Source organism: Malaya genurostris, chromosome 1 (assembly GCF_030247185.1).
Source record: "Malaya genurostris strain Urasoe2022 chromosome 1, Malgen_1.1, whole genome shotgun sequence".
Lineage (NCBI taxonomy): Eukaryota > Metazoa > Arthropoda > Insecta > Diptera > Culicidae > Malaya > Malaya genurostris.
This window is the reverse complement of record NC_080570.1, coordinates 107,677,361-107,701,432: the sequence shown is the minus strand read 5'-3', so window position 1 is coordinate 107,701,432 and position 24,072 is coordinate 107,677,361. Positions and strand designations below refer to the sequence as shown.

The window sequence follows — 24,072 nt, the reverse complement described above, 5'->3', positions numbered from 1 at the left end:
ACACAATACTGTACTTGGTTTCTTCTGTCCCGAACGTAAGCGGTTTTGTTTTATCGACTGACTTGGATGAGATGTAAAACCAAACTGAGCTTTTCATTTGATCGAGTTACATCAATTTTCCCGAGTAAAAGTAGGGTGGCTCCTGAAAAATATCTTTTTTTGTTCTAACTTTTTTGTGAAAAGTTCTACGGAAAAGTTGTCTTCAGAAGAGTTGTTGAACTAGTTATTGTGCACAATTTTGCTCAACCAAGCTTTTTCATATGAGCTACCAGTAAAAAGTAATGATTGATTTTTCATCACAAACTAGTCAAGCTTCAAATATCAATATTCATTAGATGCCAGATCGATAAAAATATATCCTGTGCGGTTCCTGAAAGGTCATAATATAAGTAAAAATTAAGGAGAAAATTGGAAGGGTGTTATTTTGTTAACTTATTTAAGTTAGTTTTGAAAATACCTTCAAAAAAACTCAAAAACATTACATAACTCTTAGACGCCTTAACGCATCAACGCATGCTAGTTTTTGATGAAAAATCAATCATAACTTTTTACTGGCAGCTCATATGAAAAAGCTTGGTTGAGCAAAATTGTGCGCAATAATTAGTTCAACAACTCTTCTGAAGACAACTTTTCCTTAGAACGTTTCACAAAATGTTAGAACAAAAAAGTGATTTTCACCCTACTTTTACTCGGGAAAATTGATGTAACTCGATCAAATGAAAAGCTAGAGAGGGACCTTTTTCAGCAAAGCTGTCGAAAATAAAATTTCCTACAACTTTATTGCACAACAAAATCATTTTTGAGTTAAATTAAGAAAGTTTGATATCAGATTTCAAACTAAATGAGGACCACCCTAGTAACTTTTTTCATCAAAAGAAGCGCCATTTGATTACAAACAACTTTTGTGAAGACACCAACTACAAAAAACTAATATTTAATAGTGAAATATTTTTGTTACGCTAATTTCCCGTTTCGGACCATAGTGCAGTGTACGGACCTTGTGTCGGTTTTCGTTTAAAAACTTTTTCTTGAAATGTCGAATTGTTTTGCGGTCCTCGACAAATTTCCTGCGAAAATCACACATGCACTGATTTTTAGAGTTTAAGAGTTGATCTCCAGCCAATTTTTTAGTGAAACGTGAACTTCTCCATACTAAATCCCATCGACCCTGTCAGCTTGGAGCGAAATCAATATTCAGTTCAGCAACGCCATCGCACGGCATCACATTCAACATATCATGTCAATTGTATGCTGCTATTTTGGCGCGAACGAATTTGACATTTCTCTCCCCTTCTTCTATGTACGAGATTAGATGCGGACTCGCCTGAGGACGCCACGCTCGCAAAAAATGATGTTGCCAATGATTTGTTCGGGAAATGTGAAAGCTGGATATTTTGTTAATATGATGTCTTTGATCCCATGCAAACCCCGGGCGCGAGAAATGAGTTTTTTTTTTCGATCGAGCTTATGGAACCCAAAAGGAACAAGAAAAGTTTGGTGGAGCGAGAAAATAAACCTTTTCATCTTTTTCACATATAGCCTTGTTCCATGCTTGTAACCATATTGTTTTGCGGATTAGTAAATTTTAGTGACGCGAAAATTGGAAGCGGATGTACAAATTTAGGTACCCTTTAGGCCAATGCATCGAACAGCAATGTCATTCATACCAATGGTTTTAGCACATGAGACGTATGGTGGAGCTGAGAAGAATGTGAGAACCGTTACCCTAGAACGTTGAAAGCTATCACTTTTGCTGGCATTGAGCTTTCTTTTACTGAAAGCTCTTTTAATAAGTTAAGTGCTTTAAGTTTATTTTTTTCTCGAAAAAAATCATAACGGTTATCCTATTGTAGTCTGATATGGTGGGATAACAGACGGTTGGCGTAGCGCTAGTCGGTTTCGAATTTACGAACCGTCACAGTTGTTCATGGTGGAACTGTAGGAGCATAGGCGCAAAAAAGAACGTGCTCACTGAAGCGCAACATCCTTGTTTTACCATCTACATTCAATTTTGCTGGCTAGCATCAAAAGCATCGGTTGCACATGGTAACCATGAGGCCAAAACAAAGTAGACGCAGAATATTTTGTTTGGTGTCAATATTCTATCAGTCAGGGAAAATAGTGCTGGAATGCTCTCTACATTTGCTTGTGTTAAATAACTAAAAATGGATATCAACGTTAATGAATTTTTGCGGAAAAGCACAAAAGCATACAATTTCCAGGTACGTACAATTTTTTCACTCTTTCATATACACTTTGACAACAGTAACCCAGTTTTTTGTCGTAGTACCTGGACGTTACTCAATTAGATCGAATCATTCGCAATGTTAAAAAAAGTTCAGATGTGCAAGTTGATTCTACTAGTAGTCAAATGCCAGTGGAAACTAAACAGAAAAATGTTCGGATGCTTCAGGACGACGAAATTGACGAAATATTACGAACAGCAGTGATGGATCTACAGGAAGAAGAAGTTCATTGTGAAGCGCCAACTTTCTTAGCTGATGAGAATCATGAATTGAAATCGGAAGATGATGAGCATAGCGATGGGGAATCTACGATTTGTTCATCAGGATCATCTGTACTATTTTCACCTTTGCAACCTGACTTCCAACATACATCGGATGAAACAACAGCAGACATTGAGGATAATCTGATTGGGGACGAAGATTGTGCAGTTCATAGGTCAATATTGGCACCGAAATACTCATTGGAAAATGAACGCAACCCGATTAACGACGACTGCTTAGAGTTTTTAGACTCCGAATCAATTGCCGAGGAACTCACAATAATGAATAACGAAAGCGATGGTGACTCGGAATCGGAATCCGTCAAAGTGCTGCCTGTAATTCGTGTTCGTTCACCAGTTAAACCTGCTTCGGCGATTATCGAAACCTACGAGACCGAAGATCCTTACCCAGTAAACAATATTCAAACGATTTTTGACTTTGCTGCGATCGAACGGTCCAATAAAAAGTACTCTGAAAACAGGCTACGTTTTGTACCCGAAATTTCGTCTAATTTAACACGACCAGTATCTCGGAAGTCACTGGTAGAAGAATTTGATACGTTCGTTAAAATTACTGAGCTTCAGAAGAAAGTGTGTTTGCTGATTGATGATATCCGACACTGTATGGGAAAAGTCGAAGAACCCGAGGATGAGCTTGAAGAACGGAAGCGAGAAAAGCGAACGGCTGAGTTTTTGATTAGATTTCAGAGGAATTATTTGTACCAAATTAATCGTCTGGAAGAAGACGTATGCGTAATGGCCCGAAATTCATTTGAATTCGTTCCGAAAGTTTATCAGTTGTATAAACTAATTTGTCAAGGTCTTAAATTCTACTTGAAAAATATGAAATACTTTGTCATCGGTGTAAATCCAGAGAAGCTCTGGACGTTGGGAAAACAAATCGTCAGCTCTACAAAGGTCTGTGTGCAGAAAGGAATCTTTGACGAGGATGATTTAATAGTTGACGAAATTAATGAAAAGTGTCACCTGTTGAAGCAAAGTTTAAAAGAAGAAGCTGGTAGAAAAAAAGACAAAAAAAATCAGCGAAAGCGAGTCAAAGTGTCAAACATTCCATCGGAATCAACTGTGCTAAATGCCAAGTATTCAATGTACGGTGTTACAACTCCGGTACAGAAACGGCGCATTCCCACTCGGAAAAGCGTAAGTTCTGACACCAAAAAACGCTCAACATTGAAACATCGTGCTGCCAAACAACCGCCAAATGATACCACGAAAACACAAAAATGTGGTAAAATCATAACAGTTCCTGTATCCAAATCCAGCTCTTCCTCGCTCGGTCAAAGTAAAAGCAAAACCCGAGTGCGTTCAGCACGAACTCCCGCGGGGACTATTGACGATGTGGTGACTCAAGTCCAACAGCAATCAGATCCTTTAGCCAATTCCCGCCTGTTGAAAGAAGTCTCTAGTGCCTTAACGAAAATGTCGACCAGCCGGGATGCCGCCATCAGCTCGGAAGTGAACCAAGAACTGCGACAGTTGATAATGGATACTATTCAAAATATTACTCAGCAGGAGTTAAAGCACTTGATACCGTCACTGGAGGTAAGATGAATTTCTCGCATCATTGTTGAACCATCTTATGTTTTATTGATATACAATAAAAAAAAACATTTTGAACAATAAGCCTTAACACACAGAGCTTCAGATGCAATAATGAAAAACTGAAGTAAAAGATACAGAGAGAGAGGATTATTATTCATTTATTCATGCTTGTGTCCAAATTTTATTCAATGATGTCACTTAGGAACTTAGATTCCACATTTCTCACAAATCGGTTGTTTATCCTTATCGGACCGAAACTTGGAATCAATGCCAATCGGTTCTTTGCAGAGCTGCAATAAAAAAAACGATAAATTTCGATCGGATAAATTGTAAGTACGATAGCAATACAACCTTGCACTTGAAGCAGTCCTTGTGCCACTTGGCTTCCAGTGCTGACAGAGCCTTTTCTGCAATAGCCTTCTTGCAACCGCCGCATTTCGGAGCGTACAACCGTTCGTAATCGGCCGTGCAGTACGGCTTTCCGTTGCGTTCGAAAAAGGTCTGGCCGGACAATTGTTGCTTGCAGGGTCCGCCGCAAATAAAGTGTTCCAAATGCCAGGTTTTGCCCATCGCCTTCACTACTTTCTGTGTGAAAATAAAGAAAAATTATACATTCTTGAAGAGATTATATGTCAATACAGTTTTGTTTGATCAGAATGAAGTCACATCCGACGCAAGCCAATTTCGCTCACTAGACCAATTAAATTTGGAAAACATCAAATGAATACTGAGAATAAAGTTACTCAACCCAACACGAAAAGACGCCACATCAGCGCCACAAATCATTAATAAAGCTCTTTCATGTTTTTCACGCCTAATAAAACGTTGGTATTACACTGTATTCTAAAGTGCTCTTGTTCTCTAGTTTCCGTGAGAAAATTGTATCCAGAAAATTATATTTAAAAAATACTGCACTGATGATGCTGTATCAAAACAGTGGTTCGTGGGCGCGGCGGAGCGGAGGACGGTCCGCTTTGAGTAAATATTTACTATTCGATCCATGACGACCGGGCTAGGAATAGTGAGAAAGATCTCGACTCATGCGAAGCGCCGATCTACTCAGCCGGGTATTAATGAAACTGAGATATCACCGTATTGGAATCTATTTCTGGAATCACGACGAAATTTCCCAAATGTACAAGCTAGCGGTACTAGCAGTGATCTATGAATCGTTTCGCTGCGGGGGTGGCGCGAAAAAGATGCACACGGTTCGCAAGTACCACCGGAGTCCGGTGTTGTGTTGACTTAACCTTTCACTTCACTGCTGGGTAAGATTTTGTTTTCGCTGACACGTCACATGTTCATGTCTATCAAGTGACAAATTCTAGACACCTGGATGGCGCACCTTACACCTGTGAGCTATTCTCAGGAATTTTCAATCCATAAGGGTAAGAACGAGTAAGGTGCGCATACTAACCTCGGTGACCATTTTTCTGCACGCGGCACAGATCGCTTGGAACTTGGAGTCGTAGCATTTGGAACACACCGGAAGACCTTCACTTTCGTGGAACTTGTTCTCGATGATGCGCTTTTTGCATTCCTTGCAGGCGAAATGTTCTGGATGCCAACATTTATTCAGGGCCTCCAACATTTTGTCCTTGATTTGCTCTTTGCAGCCATAGCAGGTACTCTGTAAAAAATAAACCAAACATTAATCGTATGTATTATCAAACTGAACTATATTGGGTCAAATTGAATTGGATCTAAACATGATCGGGGGAACAACATTTGGATTATAGATTCAAGACGTTTTTTCGCAGATTGGAAATTGCAGTAGTGAATTTGTTCCCAATTAACCTTGCACTCAGGTTGTAGAAAGTTTCAGATCAATACTAGAACTTGACCTACAAATTATAGTTTTCAATAACGTAGAATTTAATTCTTTATGTTCACAGCTATATATATAAATATAATCCAAATCAGCACATTCGAAGAAGTGCAACTTAGTCCCCGTTTAAGTATTTTAAATGCAAAACCGTATAAAAACACTAAGAGCAACTTTTGTGATTACCAATAATTTGACAGAAGATGCTCGATATTTATCTATATTGTATACAACATTTTTAATCCGGTAGAAGATGCTACAAGAACTCGTGTCTCTCAATGCATGAACCGTGAGAGAATTTTTCTACATTTCTTCTTTCCCCTTCATACTCTGAGTATTTCACGGCTCTTAAAAAGAATTTACAGTCTGGTTATGAACGGTGCTATGTGGAGTTTACCAAGAGAGAATCGCAAGTTGACAATTATCGTAGAAAATCAAATCGATGATTCGACTTGATGATTCTCATACTAGGTTGCAATATTTCAAAACCCTTGTGTGGAGCATTCACATACATTTTCATAGACATAATTTATACAAAGGTTATATGCACATAGTTAGAATAAGCGGCAATAGTAAAATGATTCTATCGCAAATATCAACTCCCCATATAGAATCGGATCGCGAATCGAGAATAAGCGACCGTTTGTTGCTTCAGAGAGAATCCTCATAGCAGCGTGCTAACCTTTGATTCTCAGACAGGTCATCGAGAGAAATTCGCTCTCGCACTGGTGTCCATTCTATGTTAAATGAATCATGCCGGTTTTTTGTTGCTGCGATGATATCCGTCTCTCTTTGATAGCACTGATTGAATCGTATGAAGAGTTGCTAGTGAGCGTTCTTTGATACGATAAAAGCCATCCTTGAGAGCAAGAGCCGGACACGGATTTTGCTGCATGAAAATCGTTTAAACGTATATTCTTCGCAAGAACCTTGAATACAAAAACCGGATAAAAATTTAACTGGCTCTTCGAAACAAATGATTTTATCCGGTTGTGGCATTCATGGTGTTTTTTGCCGACTGTCGCATTGGAAAGCAGCATGGATCAGGCCACCCGCAACGAACAAGCAAGCCATGTGCCGTTCGATCACCCGTTTCAAAAATCTTATCTATTCTCAATACCTCGATTTATTGGAATGACTTTGTAGCTGCTAAAGCAGAGCTACATTTTATTCAGACTTATAAAATTTTTTGATTTAAATTCTGCGGTTAAGATGTCTTACGTCAGACCTTTTTTGGATAATTGTCAACTTTCTTTTCAATCATTTAGTAAGATTCTAATGATTTTAAAATTTGAAAAATCGGATTATCAACAGCCGAGTCAAAGTAAGAGATTTTATCGATTGTTTGTTTTCTATTCAAAAGGTTTCTCTTCGATTTTTGAAAGAAACCAAGGGATTGTTTTTGCATTAACTAGTATAACATACAGATTGAAACAGGTCCGTAGATCATCCTTAAGAAAATGGAGTGGGTTCACTTTATCATAGGGCGCCTTTTCAAAATTAGGCCTGTGGAAGAATGGGTAGAACTTAATTGCGAATATCTTCATTATTATTTATCCATGTTATCAGAAATATGATAAGCAACTTACAAATCAAATTTTCAGCAGTTTTAGGTAACCATAAATAACCTAAAAAAATAGTTTTCTCAAACTTTTGGAAACAATGAGGAAAACTCATCACGCAGCAGGAACAACATTATCAGATTGTCAGTAATCGCATTCAGCTTCTGAATACTGAAACTAGAATTGTATTGGATTATGGGAACTTTGTGTTAGATTCTGGGACAAAATTCCAAAACTGATTTTCGAAACTGGATTCAGAACCTGGATTCTGGTCCACCTGAATTCTACACTAAATTTCAGGTTTAGAATATTGTATCAGAATTTAGTTCCAAATTACAGGTTCAGAAATTGACATCGAAACTAAATCCTAATTTTTGATTCTAAAACTGGTTTCTTGACTAGATTTTGAATTGAATTTGAATTAAGCTCCTCAATTTATATTCGAAATTCGAAGAAGATTCATAATCAGAATTCTGATCTAGAACTCCTGGATTCTGAAAATGAGCTCAGTTTCACCATTCTGTAACCAAATTTATGAACTGAACTTTTTATCTGCATTTCGAACCTGAATTTTTCAACTAAATGCTGAGGCCCTTTCATATTTAGAATTTTGCTCAGTTTCAGTTTCGGTTCCTGAATCCTGGTCAAAAATTTTTCACTTCAGCCTAATTTCGTTGACCTCAAACTAACTTGTTAAGTTGGATTTAATATAAAATTGTTAGTTAGGAAATTGACAGGAACGCAGAACTAAAGTAGGGGAGAACAGGGCTAAACCGGGCACTTTTTGGAAATTGATAAAAAGCATCCATTACAACTAGGTTGTTACTCAAGTCATCTTCATGGTTGTATTTCTTCAACTTTCAGCTATAATTCTTAATTTGTGACTTGGAAAAATGTGCATTAGTTTTTGTACCAGGTTCGTGATAAAGTGACCAACCCAAAATCTAACACTCCAAAAACCGCGGATATATAGTTTCTCACAAAAATGAAGATCGAATTCAGTAGAGCACCAAATCTTAAGATAATTTAACGAGCGCAAAAGAAATAGAACCAATGGATTGTCTGTTGGTTTCAACCTTGCGTGAGACATAATCCTGCTCACCGGGAATATACCTTATGATAAAAAAAGAACCGGAATTTTCATTTTAAAATTCCCGCGCTTGTCCAATCGGTAAACTTTTATTCTCTCAACGTTGGCAACACTTTTATACACATTCTGTCAAATTTTGACGCATATCGTACGATTAATTTTTGTTTGGCGTCTATACAAAGAAGTTGAAAAATTTCGATTCGATTCCAATAAAGACTTCATCAAATTCTCAAATTTTTCATGTTTGATTTGAAAATCGAATTCTATACCTCTTAAATCATCACCCCTTATAATGAATGTTTTACTTAAATTCAAAGTTAATCTAGTTTTAGTGAGTGATAAGAAGTAAAATAGCAGTATTGTTATCAATATTTAGGTATGTTTCAATAATCCGTTAAAAATTACAAATTAGAAATTATGTGTCCAGTTAAACCAGACTTTATTGCCCAGTTTAGCCCCGCGCAGACAATTCATTTTTTAAACGCAATAGTAATTCTATTTTCAACGTAATCGAGAACATTTAATTATCATTGGATTCAGCACGGAATGAACTTTTAAAAGCACTAACTAGATCGTTATAACAATGCACAGAAATGAAATATACCCAAAAATTAGAAAATTTCAACTATTTCATAAATACTGTATAAATCGTACACGTTTTGACGTGAACACTATCGACGCCAAACTGAATTGGCCATCCAACTAACCGACGTCTGTCTATTTTCTTGAAAGCGCTTCGAATGCTGGTTTACAAGAAATTTAAGCTGTACCGTACCGGACCGGACTGGTTGTAATAAAAATGGAAAACGGACTAGTTAATGAACCATCTTTGAACTGAATTTAACTGCAGGCTTTAAAACTGCAACTTTCTGTTTCTGAATGATAACTGAGCTCTATTTTAGTCCAACGGGGCTCCAACTCCTCGTATTAAAAATGGCTCAACATTGGACCTCTGTCTGCCGGGTTTGTTGAACGAAAAAAATTGCATTCGGTTCAACGGTCTGTTTCAAAATCGGCCATCGAAGGTCCCCGTTGAACGATTGATTGGACTTTCATTGGACCGATGATCCAACATATTGGACCAATGAAGGACCACCGTTGAACTTTTTTTCTAAGAGGGTGGGAAATGGACGATTGTTCTATTTTTGGATTGTTTGATCGCTACTACCGGTGCTTCCCGAACGGAACATCGAACACTAATGTAACCAATGAGACTTTTGTTTTAACAGATTTTCAAATCCAAACAATTTAATGAACAGTTCTTTTGGAACCTATTTTCGTCAAAACATTCATATCAATTGGTAGATTCAAGATCTAAAAATATAACGTACATTCAGATCTACTCAACCAGTATCGATAATAAGTTTGAATACATGTTAATTTTTACTACCAGCTATCAAAACTTCATGCATCGTTTGAAAATTCGCCGAAAAGAGGCCACTTGATTTACCTTTCGGGGCTAGAAGATGTAATTTTGGTGTCGCTCGTAAAACGTTTTAATTCGCAGTGGAGGCAGATTCATCTTTAGCACTCGCACGCGAGCAATTTAGAGCGGTGTTTTCCTCGAGAGCCGTGTGAAAAATCTTAGCGCTAGTATTAATCAAAACAAACGGCCACTCCGATTTGTATTTTCAAATTACCCGAAAATGCGGCACAATTTACGATTTGCTTGAGATCTGTTTTCTTATTTCATTCATCGTTTCATTCACTATTCGCTCGGAAGAACGTTTTGGTTTTCCGGTCATCTAGATGAGTTGAGCAAGATGTGCTCGAAAGAGCTTGAAAGTGTGCCGAATTTAAAAGGAAATTCTTGGCCTGCAATTCCCATTAAATTTTTTCGGTTCGTCGGGCGATGATGGTTGTGATGTTTGTCTTTTGTGATAAATGAGTGCCGTAAGTCCTCTCTTCAAGCTGTGTCAATATTTGGGAGTTTTCTGAGTTCTATCGAAATTCTTCACGGATTTTCTGTTCTCTTGATTTTAGCTAATTATATCTCAGTGATAGAATATTAACCACTAAGAAGTTTATTTTTGAATACTGAAGTTTATGTTTACTTCCGAAACGATTTATAATAATAAACACAATGTTTTCTACCCAATATACTGCCAAGGTCCGACCTTGCAACCGATTATTGCACAGTGTCTTATGCTTTTTTGATCGTAATACAATTTTTCGAAGCAATGATTGTACTTTTCGAAATGAAATGTATGAATACGAAGGACACAAGAAACTATTCCAAATGTCCAAAATTTCCTTAATTGATAATACACAGTTTTATATTTAAAAACTCATATCTGAGTTCCTAAGCACAGATTAAGCATAAGAATAAGATACAGGCAGTGTATTGATAATTCCTCACTAATCAGAACGGACTGAAGTTACAACAAAATCTTACTCTGAAGTAATATGTTTATTGTTTATGTAGTGCGATTGGCCATGATTCTCACATGTTATTTAATACCTAAAGACTCCGGTCACGTCAGATAGCAGATATGATGACAATGGTAGAAATACTTTTCCGAACGATGAATACTCTGCCTTTTTACAAGCATTGCCAGAAAGAGAATACGCATCATAATGTATTAATTTATCTGAGCAGCTGACTAAATTAATATCAATGGCTGACAAAAATTTGAGCCCTTTTCCAAAAACGATGTTTTTAATCGTTTTCGGTTTTCAGAAGAATTAAAGATTTCGAACATTTTTTCGAACGCGAGGCAGCCAAATGCTAGCTTTATTTGTGCTCGTTTGGTTCGAATTTATTTTATTTTTTACCTTTGATTTGCAAAGAAATAATCTTAATAGGTCTTTAGATAACATTTAGAGCCATTAGAACAGCTGGTTTTGTAAAATGTTCCCCATCGTTACCCACTTTTCGTTTTCCTTTTCTCCAATACAAATGACCAGCAGCTGAATGACGCAATCACTCTTGTTTGAAGTGAAAACTCACACTGCGAATGTTTAACAGCAGATATGCTCACAGAAGAACTAGTTATTATTTTTCTGCGTTTACGATTGAAAAAAAAACAGTACCTATCGGGTTCAGGTTCAGGTCGAGTCCATCTCTAGTCACGTTCACTATAAGGAGACAAGCATCTGGCAGAAATCTCATCTGTGTAGATTTATACTTTTTTCTCGCTTTACTCGAAGTTAGATTGTATTTTTTTAATTTATTTCGTAGTTAAGTCGATATGGTTCGATGAGATAGAATACGAATGGAATGGTGGTAATATTTTTCACAAATTACCATTTCTATAATTTCATTCGTCGACTTTTTCCAGACTGTTTTTCCGTTGTGTAGGGTCAAGGCGGGTAATAGTGCCCGATACACATTAGTGTGCATCTCATTGTGAGCTCCTATTAATGTTTAACACAATTTTTTGCTACAAACATTGAGATTTGGTTTCGATTAACTTCATCCGGCTACATTTCCCCTTCCCTGTCAATTTTATATCAATACGGCAGACGTAAATAAAAAATCTGTCTTTCTTTTAGCGTTTTTGGGTCGTAAATAAAAGATTTATATCGTTTGTTTCCTATAGAATCACGTTTTTCTTGGTCTAGTAATAGTTCTTTTGACTAAAACGAAGTTTTAATCGTAATTAGAAATCATAATGTCACTTATTCAAATAATGCACAGGCCGCGTTCGACAATAATGCGCATCGCTCAGTCATATTGCTGCATTTTGTCTGTTACATGTCGAAAAATTGGTCCAATTCAAACTAACAAAACACTTAGTTTGTTGGACTAGTTAAAATCGAAAAGTCTATAAACTAACCCGTTAGGAAATGACGAATATCCTGTTTTGTGGTTTCAGGAACGATATTTACAGCATCGAACCAGATTTTCTGCTGTCACTATTTCAATAAAATAAATCGTTGTGATAAGCCTAAGTTAAGCTACACACTTAGTAAAAATCGTGTAAATTTACGTCTTTATAGATACACATGAAAGGATAATCTTTATCTTCACAGTTGATTTAGTTGAACTTTACATCGATGCAGACACAAACATTATTTTTACATGTCAATAGATGTAATATTGTTTCAAACCAAAGAAACTACGGCTTGCTTCAACTTACGTCAAGCGTAAATTTAATTTTTTTCTAAGAGTGTACACACTTAGAAAAATTTACATCTTTATAGATGCACATAAAAGGAGCGTTGTGATTCACTTACATTCATAACAGTATATAAAGATAAGTCATATTATTAACTTCACAATTAATTTAGCTGAAACTTACATCGATAGAGACGCAAAATTTATATTTACATATTGGTAAATGTAATATTGTGTCATCACCGAATAAATTACGGTATGCTTGAATTTATGTCAAGCGTAAATTTAATTTTTTTCCAAGAGTATAGTTTCACAACTGTTTTTCCTTGCATGTAGAAGTGCGAACGATGTTTATTGTTGTCATGAGCGAATGTTTCGTGTCGAGCAGCTTCGAGTAAAATTGCTAATTGGAAAGTGTTTTCACAATCTTTAATGAAAAAATAGTTTTGTATGTGGGCATAAACGTCAATCGGAACGTTATCGTAAATATAAAATGTTAAATATAACATATAAGAACATATATAATATTCATTTATTGTAGATTTAGATTGGTTTAATTGGTAAATTGTACTGTGTGTGTCCAAATTCGATGAATTTAGTATACTTCACAAAAAATATGTATATGAGACGTTTCCAAGTCGTGTCCATATGACGATTTGGGTCCAAAATATTTTTTTCCTTCGTAAAAGAATAGAGAACTGTGCAAAATTTATTGTGCGCATTCTTATGTACCACTGTACTATGTACATGAACAAAACGTGATCATTTTGTGGTTTTTATGATTGCAGATTTTGACAGACCATTTAACCGGGTTAGCGGTTCAACGCATAGGACGCTGGTCTTACAAGCTAGTTGTTGTATGTTCGAGCCCCGACCTGGAAGGACTAAGAATCGGCTGCGAAGTCTGTTGAAACAGAAAGTCCAAATTCCCACAATGTAATGCCCAAGACTGCTTGATTTTAACCGGGTGTCGTTTTTTTCGTTCAACAAACCCGGCGGCCAGAGAATCTTTGATGAACCATTTTCAATATGAGTAGTTGGAGCCCCCTTGCACTAGTTTTACTAATGAATTTTGGAAGTTTCTTACTACTTATATTTTTAAATAAACACGTCATACCTGTAGAATACTTCAACTTTGCGTAGAATAATAGAATATTATCTTTTTTATAAAGAAAACGCTCAATTTTCATTCTATATTCGTAGGAAAGAAAATAATAACAAACCGTTTCAATAAACTAAACGACTATTTCGTTCGGTATGTCGTTCAACAAACGCTCATCACCCAACAAGACCTAACCGCTTTTTCAGTGGGAAGCAGCAGCAAGGTCAGATAAGAAGAATTTACGCAACGGAACTAAATTTAAGAATTGTGAATAATTTGACGGAATGACTTCGGTGAAATAGTTGTCGGTTTATCTCCCGTTTACGTCTCAATTCTCTGGTCTCTGCTTCTCGCTGCCGTTTGGTTAACACTAATACACTGGACACTTCTGCAGCTTTCTTACGATGCACTCGTACCTTCAACGTTTGAGTACTTCTATTATTTCGTTGAGGAGAAGCAATAGGTATTGCTAATGTATCACAGCCGTCAATTTGGATACCACGCTCTGTATACTGTGATTAACTCGGTATGTCCGTTAACTAAATAGTTTCTTCATAAGTGATTTATTTGAATATATTTTGTTATTTATGGAAAGAACATAAAAGTTTTTTTAAAAGGCTTCAATCTCTGAGCCGAGTTTTCAGATACATAATGATTTTTTCCAATTTTTCGAAGTATACTTTGCAGTTTGTTGAAACTCGATAACGTGATCACATTAAATCATAAGAAGATATTTCGGTCTAAAAATTTCGTCTAGCTTTATATTGAAACACATTATATTATATTATTTATATTAATTTAAATATATATCAAAACTATATTCATTTTCATTCAAATATATCGTAGATTTTATGGCTACATACTTAAAAATTTTTACATCTTATTAGATGCTCATAAATGGAGCGTCGCAATTCACGCAAATTTACGTGGAAGAACATTCAATATTGTGTCTAAAACTGACATGAAATTCATTGAAATAAAAAAAAAAGAATTTTGTAACAACCCACCACGACTTGAACCGAGAATCATTGGAACGCAAGTTCATCTGATAATCGACTGAGCCACAGAAGCATGCATCTGCTTGGCCGGTAAAAGGTGCATTTAAATTCATACAGTCGTACCTGCTAGTATAACGCAAGTTACAGTCGAAACCAGTAAAATTCAAGCTCATCTAGCATTAAGTCATTACAAATGAGATTTTCCGTCATTCGATAAAATAGGTATTTATTAATTACATCGTATGAGGAATTAAGTCACCTGTAAAATTCAATTTTTTTTAGAGTGTAGAGCCTAAGAAAGCCCTTCATAGAAACGCTAGAAAACTTTCGGGAGAGTCAGGAAAACTCCGTTTACAATACTCGTTGATGTAAGTTTAAGGACAGGAAAAAACATGTTTTTAAATGAGGTAAATTCGAAATGGTGGACATATCAAGTAACTTCCGAGGGTGTTTTAATAAAAACTTAGGTGACTTATTTCCTCATACGATGTAATTCATAAAGACCTAATTCGTCAAATGACGGAAAATTTTATTTGTATTGACTTAATGTTAGATTAGCTTGAATTTTACTGGTATTGACTGTAACTTGCATTATGCTACACACCAAAAAAAATTTGAATAATACAGGTGACTTAATTCCCCATACGATGTAATTTATAAAAAACTAATCTGCACAGTTCGAAAAAATCTTGTGATTTTACATCTTATAAGATGCACATAAATGGAGCGTCGTATTTCATACAAATTTATATTCAAGAACATGTAAAATTGTGTGATTCAAAAATTGCATGGCTTGAATTCGAATGAAATAAAAAACAAAAGATCGATAGCAAAGCAGCGCGACTTGAACCGAGAAACATTAGATCACAAGCACATCGGTTACTCGACTGAACCGCAGAGCTCGTATCTGCTTATTGAAAAATTGATAAATATAAATCCATACAGCGGCACTTGGTAACCGAGTGCAAATTACACTCGGAGCATGTAAAATTCTTTGCGAGTGGAATATTGCGTCATTTAAAAAATTAAGTAGTTGTGAATTGCATTGTTTGTAGAATTCTGTCACCTGTAAAATTCATTATTTTTTTCTGTGTGTCAAATGACGGAAAATTTCATTTGTAATGACTTAATGTTTGATTAGCTTGAATTTTAATGGTTTCGACTGTAACTTGCATCCTGGTAGCAGGTGCGACTGTATGGATTTAAATGAACCTTTTACCAACCGAGCAGATGTATGCTTCATCTTCATCTGAAAATTTGTAAGAATGTTTGAAAGCTATCTTATAGACACTTTACACACCATTCCGATTATTTTCATTAAAAAGAATAGATTGTTATTTCCACAGAAATTAGTGTACAATTATCAAAACACTGTAATTTGAAGGCACTTGAAAATTTCAGGCGTACGCATACATATTTCACGATAAAAATGCAGTTCATTGACGATATTCATTTCACAATAGCACAAACTATAAATTCTACAATATGAAGCATTATCATTTTACACGTGCAGAAAATTTTTAAAGATTTGTTATGTTTTTTTGTAAACAACAATTCAATTCTTGTTTACATTACGTAGTTGCTTCCACGAGTTGCACAATTGCTTTTTCAATGATTATATTGCTGCATTTGTGATGGGATCGATGATTTTTGTATCAGTTGAAAAATCGCTTTAAAAAAAGCAGACGCAACTACGTGAGAATTCTTTGAAAAAAGTTTCACAAACAAGTATTTATACAGTCACATATCTATAAACGTTACAAAATTCATCATAAAATAAGAAGAGTTATATGGTTGCTATACGTAATACAGGAAGAACTTAAAGATATGTGGCATAACATAGAAAAATTGCGCTTTTTCCATAACACAAAAACTACCAATATAGTAAAAAAAACCAACTTGTTAAATTGCACAAGCAGTATAAAATATAGGATAGTAACTTAACATGCTACTTGGGTTACATCAACTATAAGAAAGAAGAAGAATAAGTTGAAAATTTTGTTGCGGTGACTTGATTGCAACAAAAAATAAATGGTTTTGATGCAACTGCTTCGAAATAAGCTGATGCAATGAAATGTGTCAAGAAAGAATTTCTAGGGATTCCATTAAGTCCCTCAAAAAACCATTAAAAAAGTTACACGCATAGAACGCTCGATTCAGTGCTCGATGGAAATTATGCTTATGACTATATCTCCCAAGCACAACAATGACCAGAAAGGACATAAAAAGGGCAAAGCAAAGCGAAGTCTAGGTATTACATTCTTTTTGTGGAATTTGGTCTTACTATTTTAACAGACTTCGCAGCCAATTCTTAGTGCACAGCATCATTGCATGGATAGTACAACGATCCTATTGACGCTACGAATCCGTCAGGTCAAACTTACAAACAAGGTACAAAGGTTTACAAACTGGAAATCAAGTCGGTTTATTTAAAGCAATATTTACTATTCGATGTAAGAGATCCTCCATCATTCAGTACTCGACAACGAGGTGCATCCCAAGTAAGATACATTTCTTGGTTGAATAGTTTGTATAAAAAGAATGAACTCTTTTGTTCCGATTTGATAGTGCACGTATTGTTTTGGTACAACATTTAGCGGAAGCCAAACCACAGATCACTTCTAATATTTATGATATATGACAAAATGAAATAGCATGAACTTCGAATTACGATTTATTTATAGTTGCGTATGCCGCACTTATAAATAAATCAACATTTTTTATACTGCGTGTATCACATTGAATATAAATTAGCAACACATTGACTTTTTCAGGAAGAAAGTTTTTGTGGAAACTGGAACGGGGTGTCTATTTTTTCGAATTGACTATAAATTAATATAGTGATCTCAATTTATTACATTGTGCTTAAATACTAGATTCTGTCAATTTCAATAATCGTTTCCAGTTATTATTAGAAATTTATATTTCCGAAATAGAGAATATGACAAATGGGGAATTTCTTATTAGGTAAAGCGAATAGCTTGGATAATTTGGTATTTTAGAAAACCTTTTTTTTTCAAATTTGAAATAAAAAAATATTTTCAGGCGTTTCTTTAAACCAAATCTCGTTTTAAACAAAAATTCTATCACCACAAAGTTTATTCTGAAAGTGTAATAAAACAAATAATTTTTAATTTTTTGGAAGGGAATCCTTAAACGGAAAGATATGTTTATCGTTTGTGATCATCAATTTATATTTGAGAAACAATAGTGGTTTTCACTGTTTAAAGTCAGCGTTCCACGGAGAATTTTGAAGATCTATGTAATAAGAGTATAATTTTCTCTACGTACCATTTTGAAAAAATAAACTTGTTCTCGTTTCTTCGAACAAAAAATCTCACTTCACTACACTATAATTCCAGCATGCAACTGCCAGAAGTGTTCACAAATCGGTAACCAAAACTACAGCTGAAGAACCGTCCGAAGCAGCCGGACTCACGGGTGCAACTGAACGGTCCAAATGTGTGGAAAAGTGTTTTTCCTCCGAATCGCCACCCAATTTGCAGGTGCACCAACATCAGCACCAACAGGAGGGAACAGAACGAATTTCTCACGCAGCGAACGGTGCGAGTGGCGACGACGACGACGATGGAATAAATTTGGACGGGCGTACGAAAAGGTCTAGCAATTGTGTGGGCGACAGTCGAGGTAGCGATTGCGGCAAGGTGTCGGAGAAGTTAGTTCGAAAGGGTGTTGATTTGGAGATTAGCGGCAGAAATCATTCCCCAGAGGAAAGCTGCCCGCAGCCAAATTGCATGACGTCCTCGGCCAGGTTCAGGGATACGAATGGAATTGATGCACCGTACAAACTGCACGGTCCGCTTGGGGACAAGAAACACGGGTAAGTCGATTTGTGTTTTCTCTGTCATTTTGTGGTTTTTCGACAGGTGCTGGCGTAGGTGAAATACTTTAACAATTTGGAATACGAAAACATTGCGAGTGGGACAAACAATTTCCGGAGAATTTGAAAAAATAACATGTATTTTTACAATTTGGGACCAACAGCGGATTTAACTATCGAAAATATTGTTTGTACTGTTAGGTTCATGCATTTCGTAATCATACTTTCTCTATCAGACTAGGATGCCTCAGGCTGATTGTTTGATATTTTGCAGCTATCAAATGCTGCCAACGTCCCTACCAACATAAAGTCAATTATCGACAATATTTCTGCAAAGCCCATGAAAAACAAGAAAATCTAAAATTAGAATACAGTTGTCTAATCTTGTCTTCGGTAAGCCGTACTGCTGAAGTGTCAAATTAATTGAGATTAGCAGTGACGGTAAAAAAAACCTACTTTCCAATCCCACCCAATTATTTCGTCGTACGGTCGAAACAAACGAAGGTAAATTCATGGTACTAAACTACATTTCAGTTCTGGAATTTGACCTCTTTCAATAGACTTTGCAGCCGTTTCTTAGCGTACTAAGAATTCTTCCAGGTCGAGGCTCAGACATACGACCAATGGCTTGTAAAACCAGTGTCCTATGCATTGAACCACCAACTCTGGAACAGACGAAGCGGGAAGCGAGAACTTCGTTAGATCAAAAGATTAGGTGCAGATACTTGCATGTGCAGTTCGAAATGAATTCCAAATCCATGCGGACTGCAGTGCACCAACCGTTTCTGATTGAATTTCGCCGCCAACCGTTTCGTTCGGAAATCTGTCGAAATTGTCAATTGTGCTGATTTTTATTTAAAATTGGAATTAAAACTTAACTATGCAAAATATGTGAGTTTATTGAGAATAGATCAAATGGATGTGATTTAATGTAGACGCGATTTATTCAAATGGTCAAAATTGACCAAAGACAGCCAAAAGGGAGCGCTGTCACCTCTTGGGGACCATTCATGAACCATGTAGACTCTCTGGGTGGGAAGGAGGGGGGAGGGGATTTTCGTTCCAAGTCTACGTTGTCTCTATTTTTTGTGATTTTACATCATTTTCGAATTGTGATTTTACATATTTTAAGATGCACATAAATGGATCACGGTATTTCACCCAAATTCAAGAACATTTGTGATGTGATTTTTCAAACATGAGTGATTTGAAAATTACATGACTGAATGCGAATGAAACAAAAAACAAAAGATTTATAACAACAGTGCGACTTGAACCGAGAAACATTAGATCACAAAACACATCGGTTAATCGACTGAACCACAGAAGCACATATCTGCTAGTTGAATAACTGATACATATAAATCCATACACTGGCACTCAGTAGCCGAGTGAAAATTACACTCGCAGCGTGTAAAATTCTGTGCTAGTGGAATATTTCGTCATTTGAAAAATTAAGTAGATATGAATTTTATCGTTTGTAGAACTATGTCACCTACAAAATTCATAATTTTTTTCTGTCTCGATTCGAAAAAAATGCGAAAGAACAACTTTGCGAAAAATACACATCAAAGACTGAACGTGAGCATTCAAACTATCATTGTCCATTCAATCTACACACAGAGAAATAAATAATGAAATTTACACGAGATGTAAATCAATAGTAACATGGAATAGACATGGGTTGAATCGAAATTTTGATTGAAAACCTTCATCGATGCAAAACTAAATTGAATTGCATTGAATTTTCAATGAATATAACTGTATCTTTCAATTAACGCTTATTTTGCAATTAAATTGGATTGAAACGTGCAGAATTGTAAAGTAATTTTATATTTAATTACGTGCTCCAAATATGTGCATGAAAATAGATGTAAATTCACAAAATATTTTTATCTGTGCAGCTCGAAAAAATCTAGTGATTTTACATCTTATAACATGCACATAAATGGAGCGCCTTATTTCACTCAAATTTATATTCAAGAACATGTAAAATTAAGTGATTTGAAAATCACCATAGCTTGAAATGAAAACAAAAGATCGATAGAAAGAGCGCGGCTTGAACCGAGAAACATTAGCTCGCAAAGCACGGCAGTAATCGACTGTGCCATAGAAGCACATATCGGCTCGATGGATTATTGATGCATATAAATCCACATAGCGACTAATGGTAGCCGAATGCAAATTACACTCGGAGCCTGTAAAGTTCTGTGGGAATGGAATATTCAGTCTTTTGACAAGTTAAATTGTTATGAATTGTGTCGGTTGTAGAATTACATCAACTGTGAAATTCATAATTTTTTCTGTGTACTTTTAGAATAAACACCATTTTCTTTCCCATCGTTTGAGAATCAATGTATCTCATTGCCACTTGTGTATCTGTAATAAATAAGAGTGTATGGCACCACTAGGTGACCGACTTTTGACGCGGCAAAATGAACGATATAACTTACTTCTAACACAAATTGTGGCAGTCATCATCATCTTGTTGAACAACAAAATTTGTACAAACCACTTTTCAATATTTCTAATAACATATTAGAACCTGCATAAGAACGCAGGTTCGAGTCCTGTCTCTGAGTATCTTTTTCCAAAAATTCATCTTTTCTGTTAGTTTTTCTTTCACTTGGCTTCTCCAATATATATTTCCGCTCAGTCATTGCAAAAACTGAACATATTCCTCACAGATAAAAATATTTTGTGAATTTACATCTATTTTCATGCACATATTTGGAGCACGTAATTAAATATAAAATTACTTTACAATTCTGTACGTTTCAATCCAATTTAATCGCAAAATAAGCGTTAATTGAAAGATACAGTTATATTCATTGAAAATTCAATGCAATTCAATTTAGTTTTGCATCGATGAAGGTCTTCAATCAAAATTTCGATTCAACCCATGTCTATTCCATGTTACTATTGATTTACATCTCGTGTAAATTTCATTATTTCTTTCTGTGCTCCTATCGTTTTATCGATCACCTTTGATTGTCTCACCATTGCTCTGGGTAGCCGGCTACCGAGAATACGTTGCAATCTTATCACATTTTGTATTCATATGTGCTACCTACTTAGATGATAAATTTCTTTCGAAACTCGTAAAACTCCGGACATCTGCTTGGGCTGTCGAGAGGTTCGATATCAATTCATACATTTAATTCATTGTGCTCTGCTTTTTTCAATAGACTGTCGTAATACTGGCAGGATATTACTCGATTATCAACAATCGAACAACAACGCCTTACGCGATACGAAGTAATGTCGATATCTTCTGCCTAACTAAAATAATAAAAAACTACTCTTCGCAGTCTAAACTATATCTAGTTAAGCACGGTCGCAAAAAAAATATCTACACGGTTATTTACTTCACGCGCGCGTCTTAAACTTAGTGTTTAACCCGAAGAAAAATAGATTAAACGTTCCCGAATAATCGACGGAGTTTAGTCTAGCCCGATTTATAGTAAGGAGCAATTGTTATACTGCTCCTTACTAAAAATCGGGCTGGACTAAACTTCGTCGATTATTTGGAGACGTTTGAACTATTTTGTAAACCAGAAAAATGTGAATATTTATAAGAAACGATCTCACCTGTATCGTGCTTCTCCTATTCGCATTGTTGTAAACAACGCTAGATGACACACCACTACTGAAATACTAAAATAAAATGAGCACTTGCACCACAGATAACAGATATACTGGCTCACCTATGAACTGTGTGTAAAATTTACTCAATCAGCGTGGCGAACGGCACAAGGTGCCACCACGATTTGGGTGTTGCTTTCACATGAGCCACTATTTTTTGGTGTAACATTCACTTCACGCTAGATTTTAGTTTTGCTGTTGGTTAAAATGACAAGTTTATTTTGGTTTTATTTCGATCGAATTCTCGTGTGATTTATGCGACATGGAAATAAAATTGTCTTTAACACTTAGGGAAATCGTGTGATAAGTGTTAAAATTGTTGTAATTGGACTATATCTGAAACAGGCAGGAGGGTTTTGTTATCATTCCGGAACATAGTGAAACGTTTTGAAAGATCGCGTCTACTGTATATCTGTTTTTTTTTTTCATAAATACGTTTATTTCTTAAGGCAATTTACATTTAAGTTTTTCTTCGCCGTATCATCACTTTTACATAGAATTCTTAACCTAATATAATACTAATATAGTCACAGCGATTTGAGTTTAATAAAACATATTCCTCTTATATTTTTAAATATCATATTAGCTTTTTCGTTATTTATTATTAAATCTACTTGGGAACAATATTTGAACCAAGCGAATAACTGCTATAAATTATAAGATAAGCTTAAATTTTTATACATTTTGTTGTTGATTTCGTAACCTATATTGAGTTTGTTTGTATCAGCACATGATTTTTATTAAAATTTTGCTATTGGATGAACTAATGGACGCAGTAGGTGTCAGAACTAACTCTCAAAAGGGTCAATTATTAAATTGAAACTTCAACTGTCTTTATGAAATGATAAAGAAGTTTCATGTAAGAAAGGTCACGACAAGCAAGAATGTCTCGAACTGGGACATTGGATAGTCTACCTTGGGTACGCAGGGAATTTATTAGTTGAGATCTGACATCACGATACTCCATGCATGTCCAAACGACATGATCAATATCGCGATAGCCTTTGCCACAAGCACAATGATTAGTTTCGGAAAGTCCAATTCGAAGGAGATGTGCATCTAAGGTGTAGTGATTGGACATGAGTCTGGACATCAAACGAATGAAGTCCCTACTCACATCCAGCCCCTTGAACCATGCCTTTGTCGATATTTTAGGAATAATTGAGTGCATCCACCGACCTAGATCATCTCTATCCCAAGAAGCTTGCCAGCTGGCAAGTGTTCTTTGGCGAGTCGCGCTATAAAATTCGTTGAAAGCAATCGGTCGCTCATAAATTTCACCTTCAATAGCACCACGTTTGGCAAAACTATCGGCTCTTTCATTGCCTGGAATGGAGCAATGAGCCGGGACCCAAACTATTGTGATTTGATAATTATTATTCAATATGTCGTTCAGACACTGTTTTATTTTGCCCAAGAAAAACGGTTCATTTTTGCCAGCAGCGTTTGAGCGAACGGCTTCAATTGCACTCAGACTATCTGTGAAGAGGAAATAATGGTTTGGAGATAATGTGACGATTACATTCAAGCTATAATAAACTGCTGCTAACTCTGCTATATAAACAGATGCAGGTTCTTGAAGCTTGAATGAGGCCGAAACATTATTGTTAAACATACCAAATCCTGTCGTTTCTTCAATTCGCGATCCGTCCGTGTAAAATATTTTCTCAGAGTCAATATGCCTGAACTTACGTGAAAATATTTTTGGGATTTCCATAGAGCGTAGGTGATCCGGGATTCCACGCACTTCGCGCTGCATGGATGTGTCGAAAAATAAAGTTGAGTCAGGGACATTTAGGAGGCTGACACGGATAGGAATATATCTTGAAGGGTTGATTTCCTGTGACATATGGTTAAAATATACTGTCATGAATCTTGTT

At 35.9% G+C, this 24,072-nt stretch overlaps 3 protein-coding genes across 3 annotated transcripts in view; 2 read left to right on the top strand and 1 right to left on the bottom strand.

Annotated features, from left to right (window-relative positions):
• Positions 1-2,092: 2,092 nt before the first annotated feature.
• Positions 2,093-4,140, top strand: LOC131425335 (uncharacterized). Its single transcript, XM_058587150.1, has 2 exons — positions 2,093-2,222; positions 2,288-4,140. The coding sequence occupies exons 1-2, from the start codon at positions 2,166-2,168 to the stop codon at positions 4,076-4,078; spliced, it is 1,848 nt and encodes a 615-aa protein (XP_058443133.1). The 5' UTR covers positions 2,093-2,165; the 3' UTR covers positions 4,079-4,140.
• A 71-nt stretch (positions 4,141-4,211) lies between these two features.
• Positions 4,212-18,154, bottom strand: LOC131425337 (paxillin). Its single transcript, XM_058587151.1, has 4 exons — positions 17,998-18,154; positions 5,487-5,699; positions 4,421-4,654; positions 4,212-4,359 (listed from the first exon to the last, which is right to left on the bottom strand). Exons 1-4 carry the CDS (start codon positions 17,998-18,000, stop codon positions 4,276-4,278), a joined length of 534 nt encoding a protein of 177 aa, XP_058443134.1. The 5' UTR covers positions 18,001-18,154; the 3' UTR covers positions 4,212-4,275.
• LOC131425338 (uncharacterized) overlaps positions 18,106-24,072 on the top strand; it is a 21,154-nt gene continuing 15,187 nt past the window's right edge. The window contains exon 1 of the mRNA XM_058587152.1: positions 18,106-18,547. Coding sequence (XP_058443135.1) covers positions 18,462-18,547 — 86 coding nt within the window. The 5' untranslated portion in view covers positions 18,106-18,461. The remainder of the gene's footprint in view (positions 18,548-24,072) is intronic.

Excerpts from the sequence above, each read along its gene's own strand:
- LOC131425337 (XM_058587151.1), bottom strand. Across the intron at positions 4,655-5,486 it reads GCAGAAAAATGGTCACCGAG|AAAGTAGTGAAGGCGATGGG; the intron begins GTTAGTATGCGC and ends ATTTTCACACAG. Across the intron at positions 4,360-4,420 it reads AGGACTGCTTCAAGTGCAAG|CTCTGCAAAGAACCGATTGG; the intron begins GTTGTATTGCTA and ends TTTTTATTGCAG.
- LOC131425335 (XM_058587150.1), top strand. The coding sequence starts at position 2,166 with ATGGATATCAACGTTAATGAATTTTTGCGGAAAAGCACAAAAGCATAC. Across the intron at positions 2,223-2,287 it reads CAAAAGCATACAATTTCCAG|TACCTGGACGTTACTCAATT; the intron begins GTACGTACAATT and ends TTTTTGTCGTAG.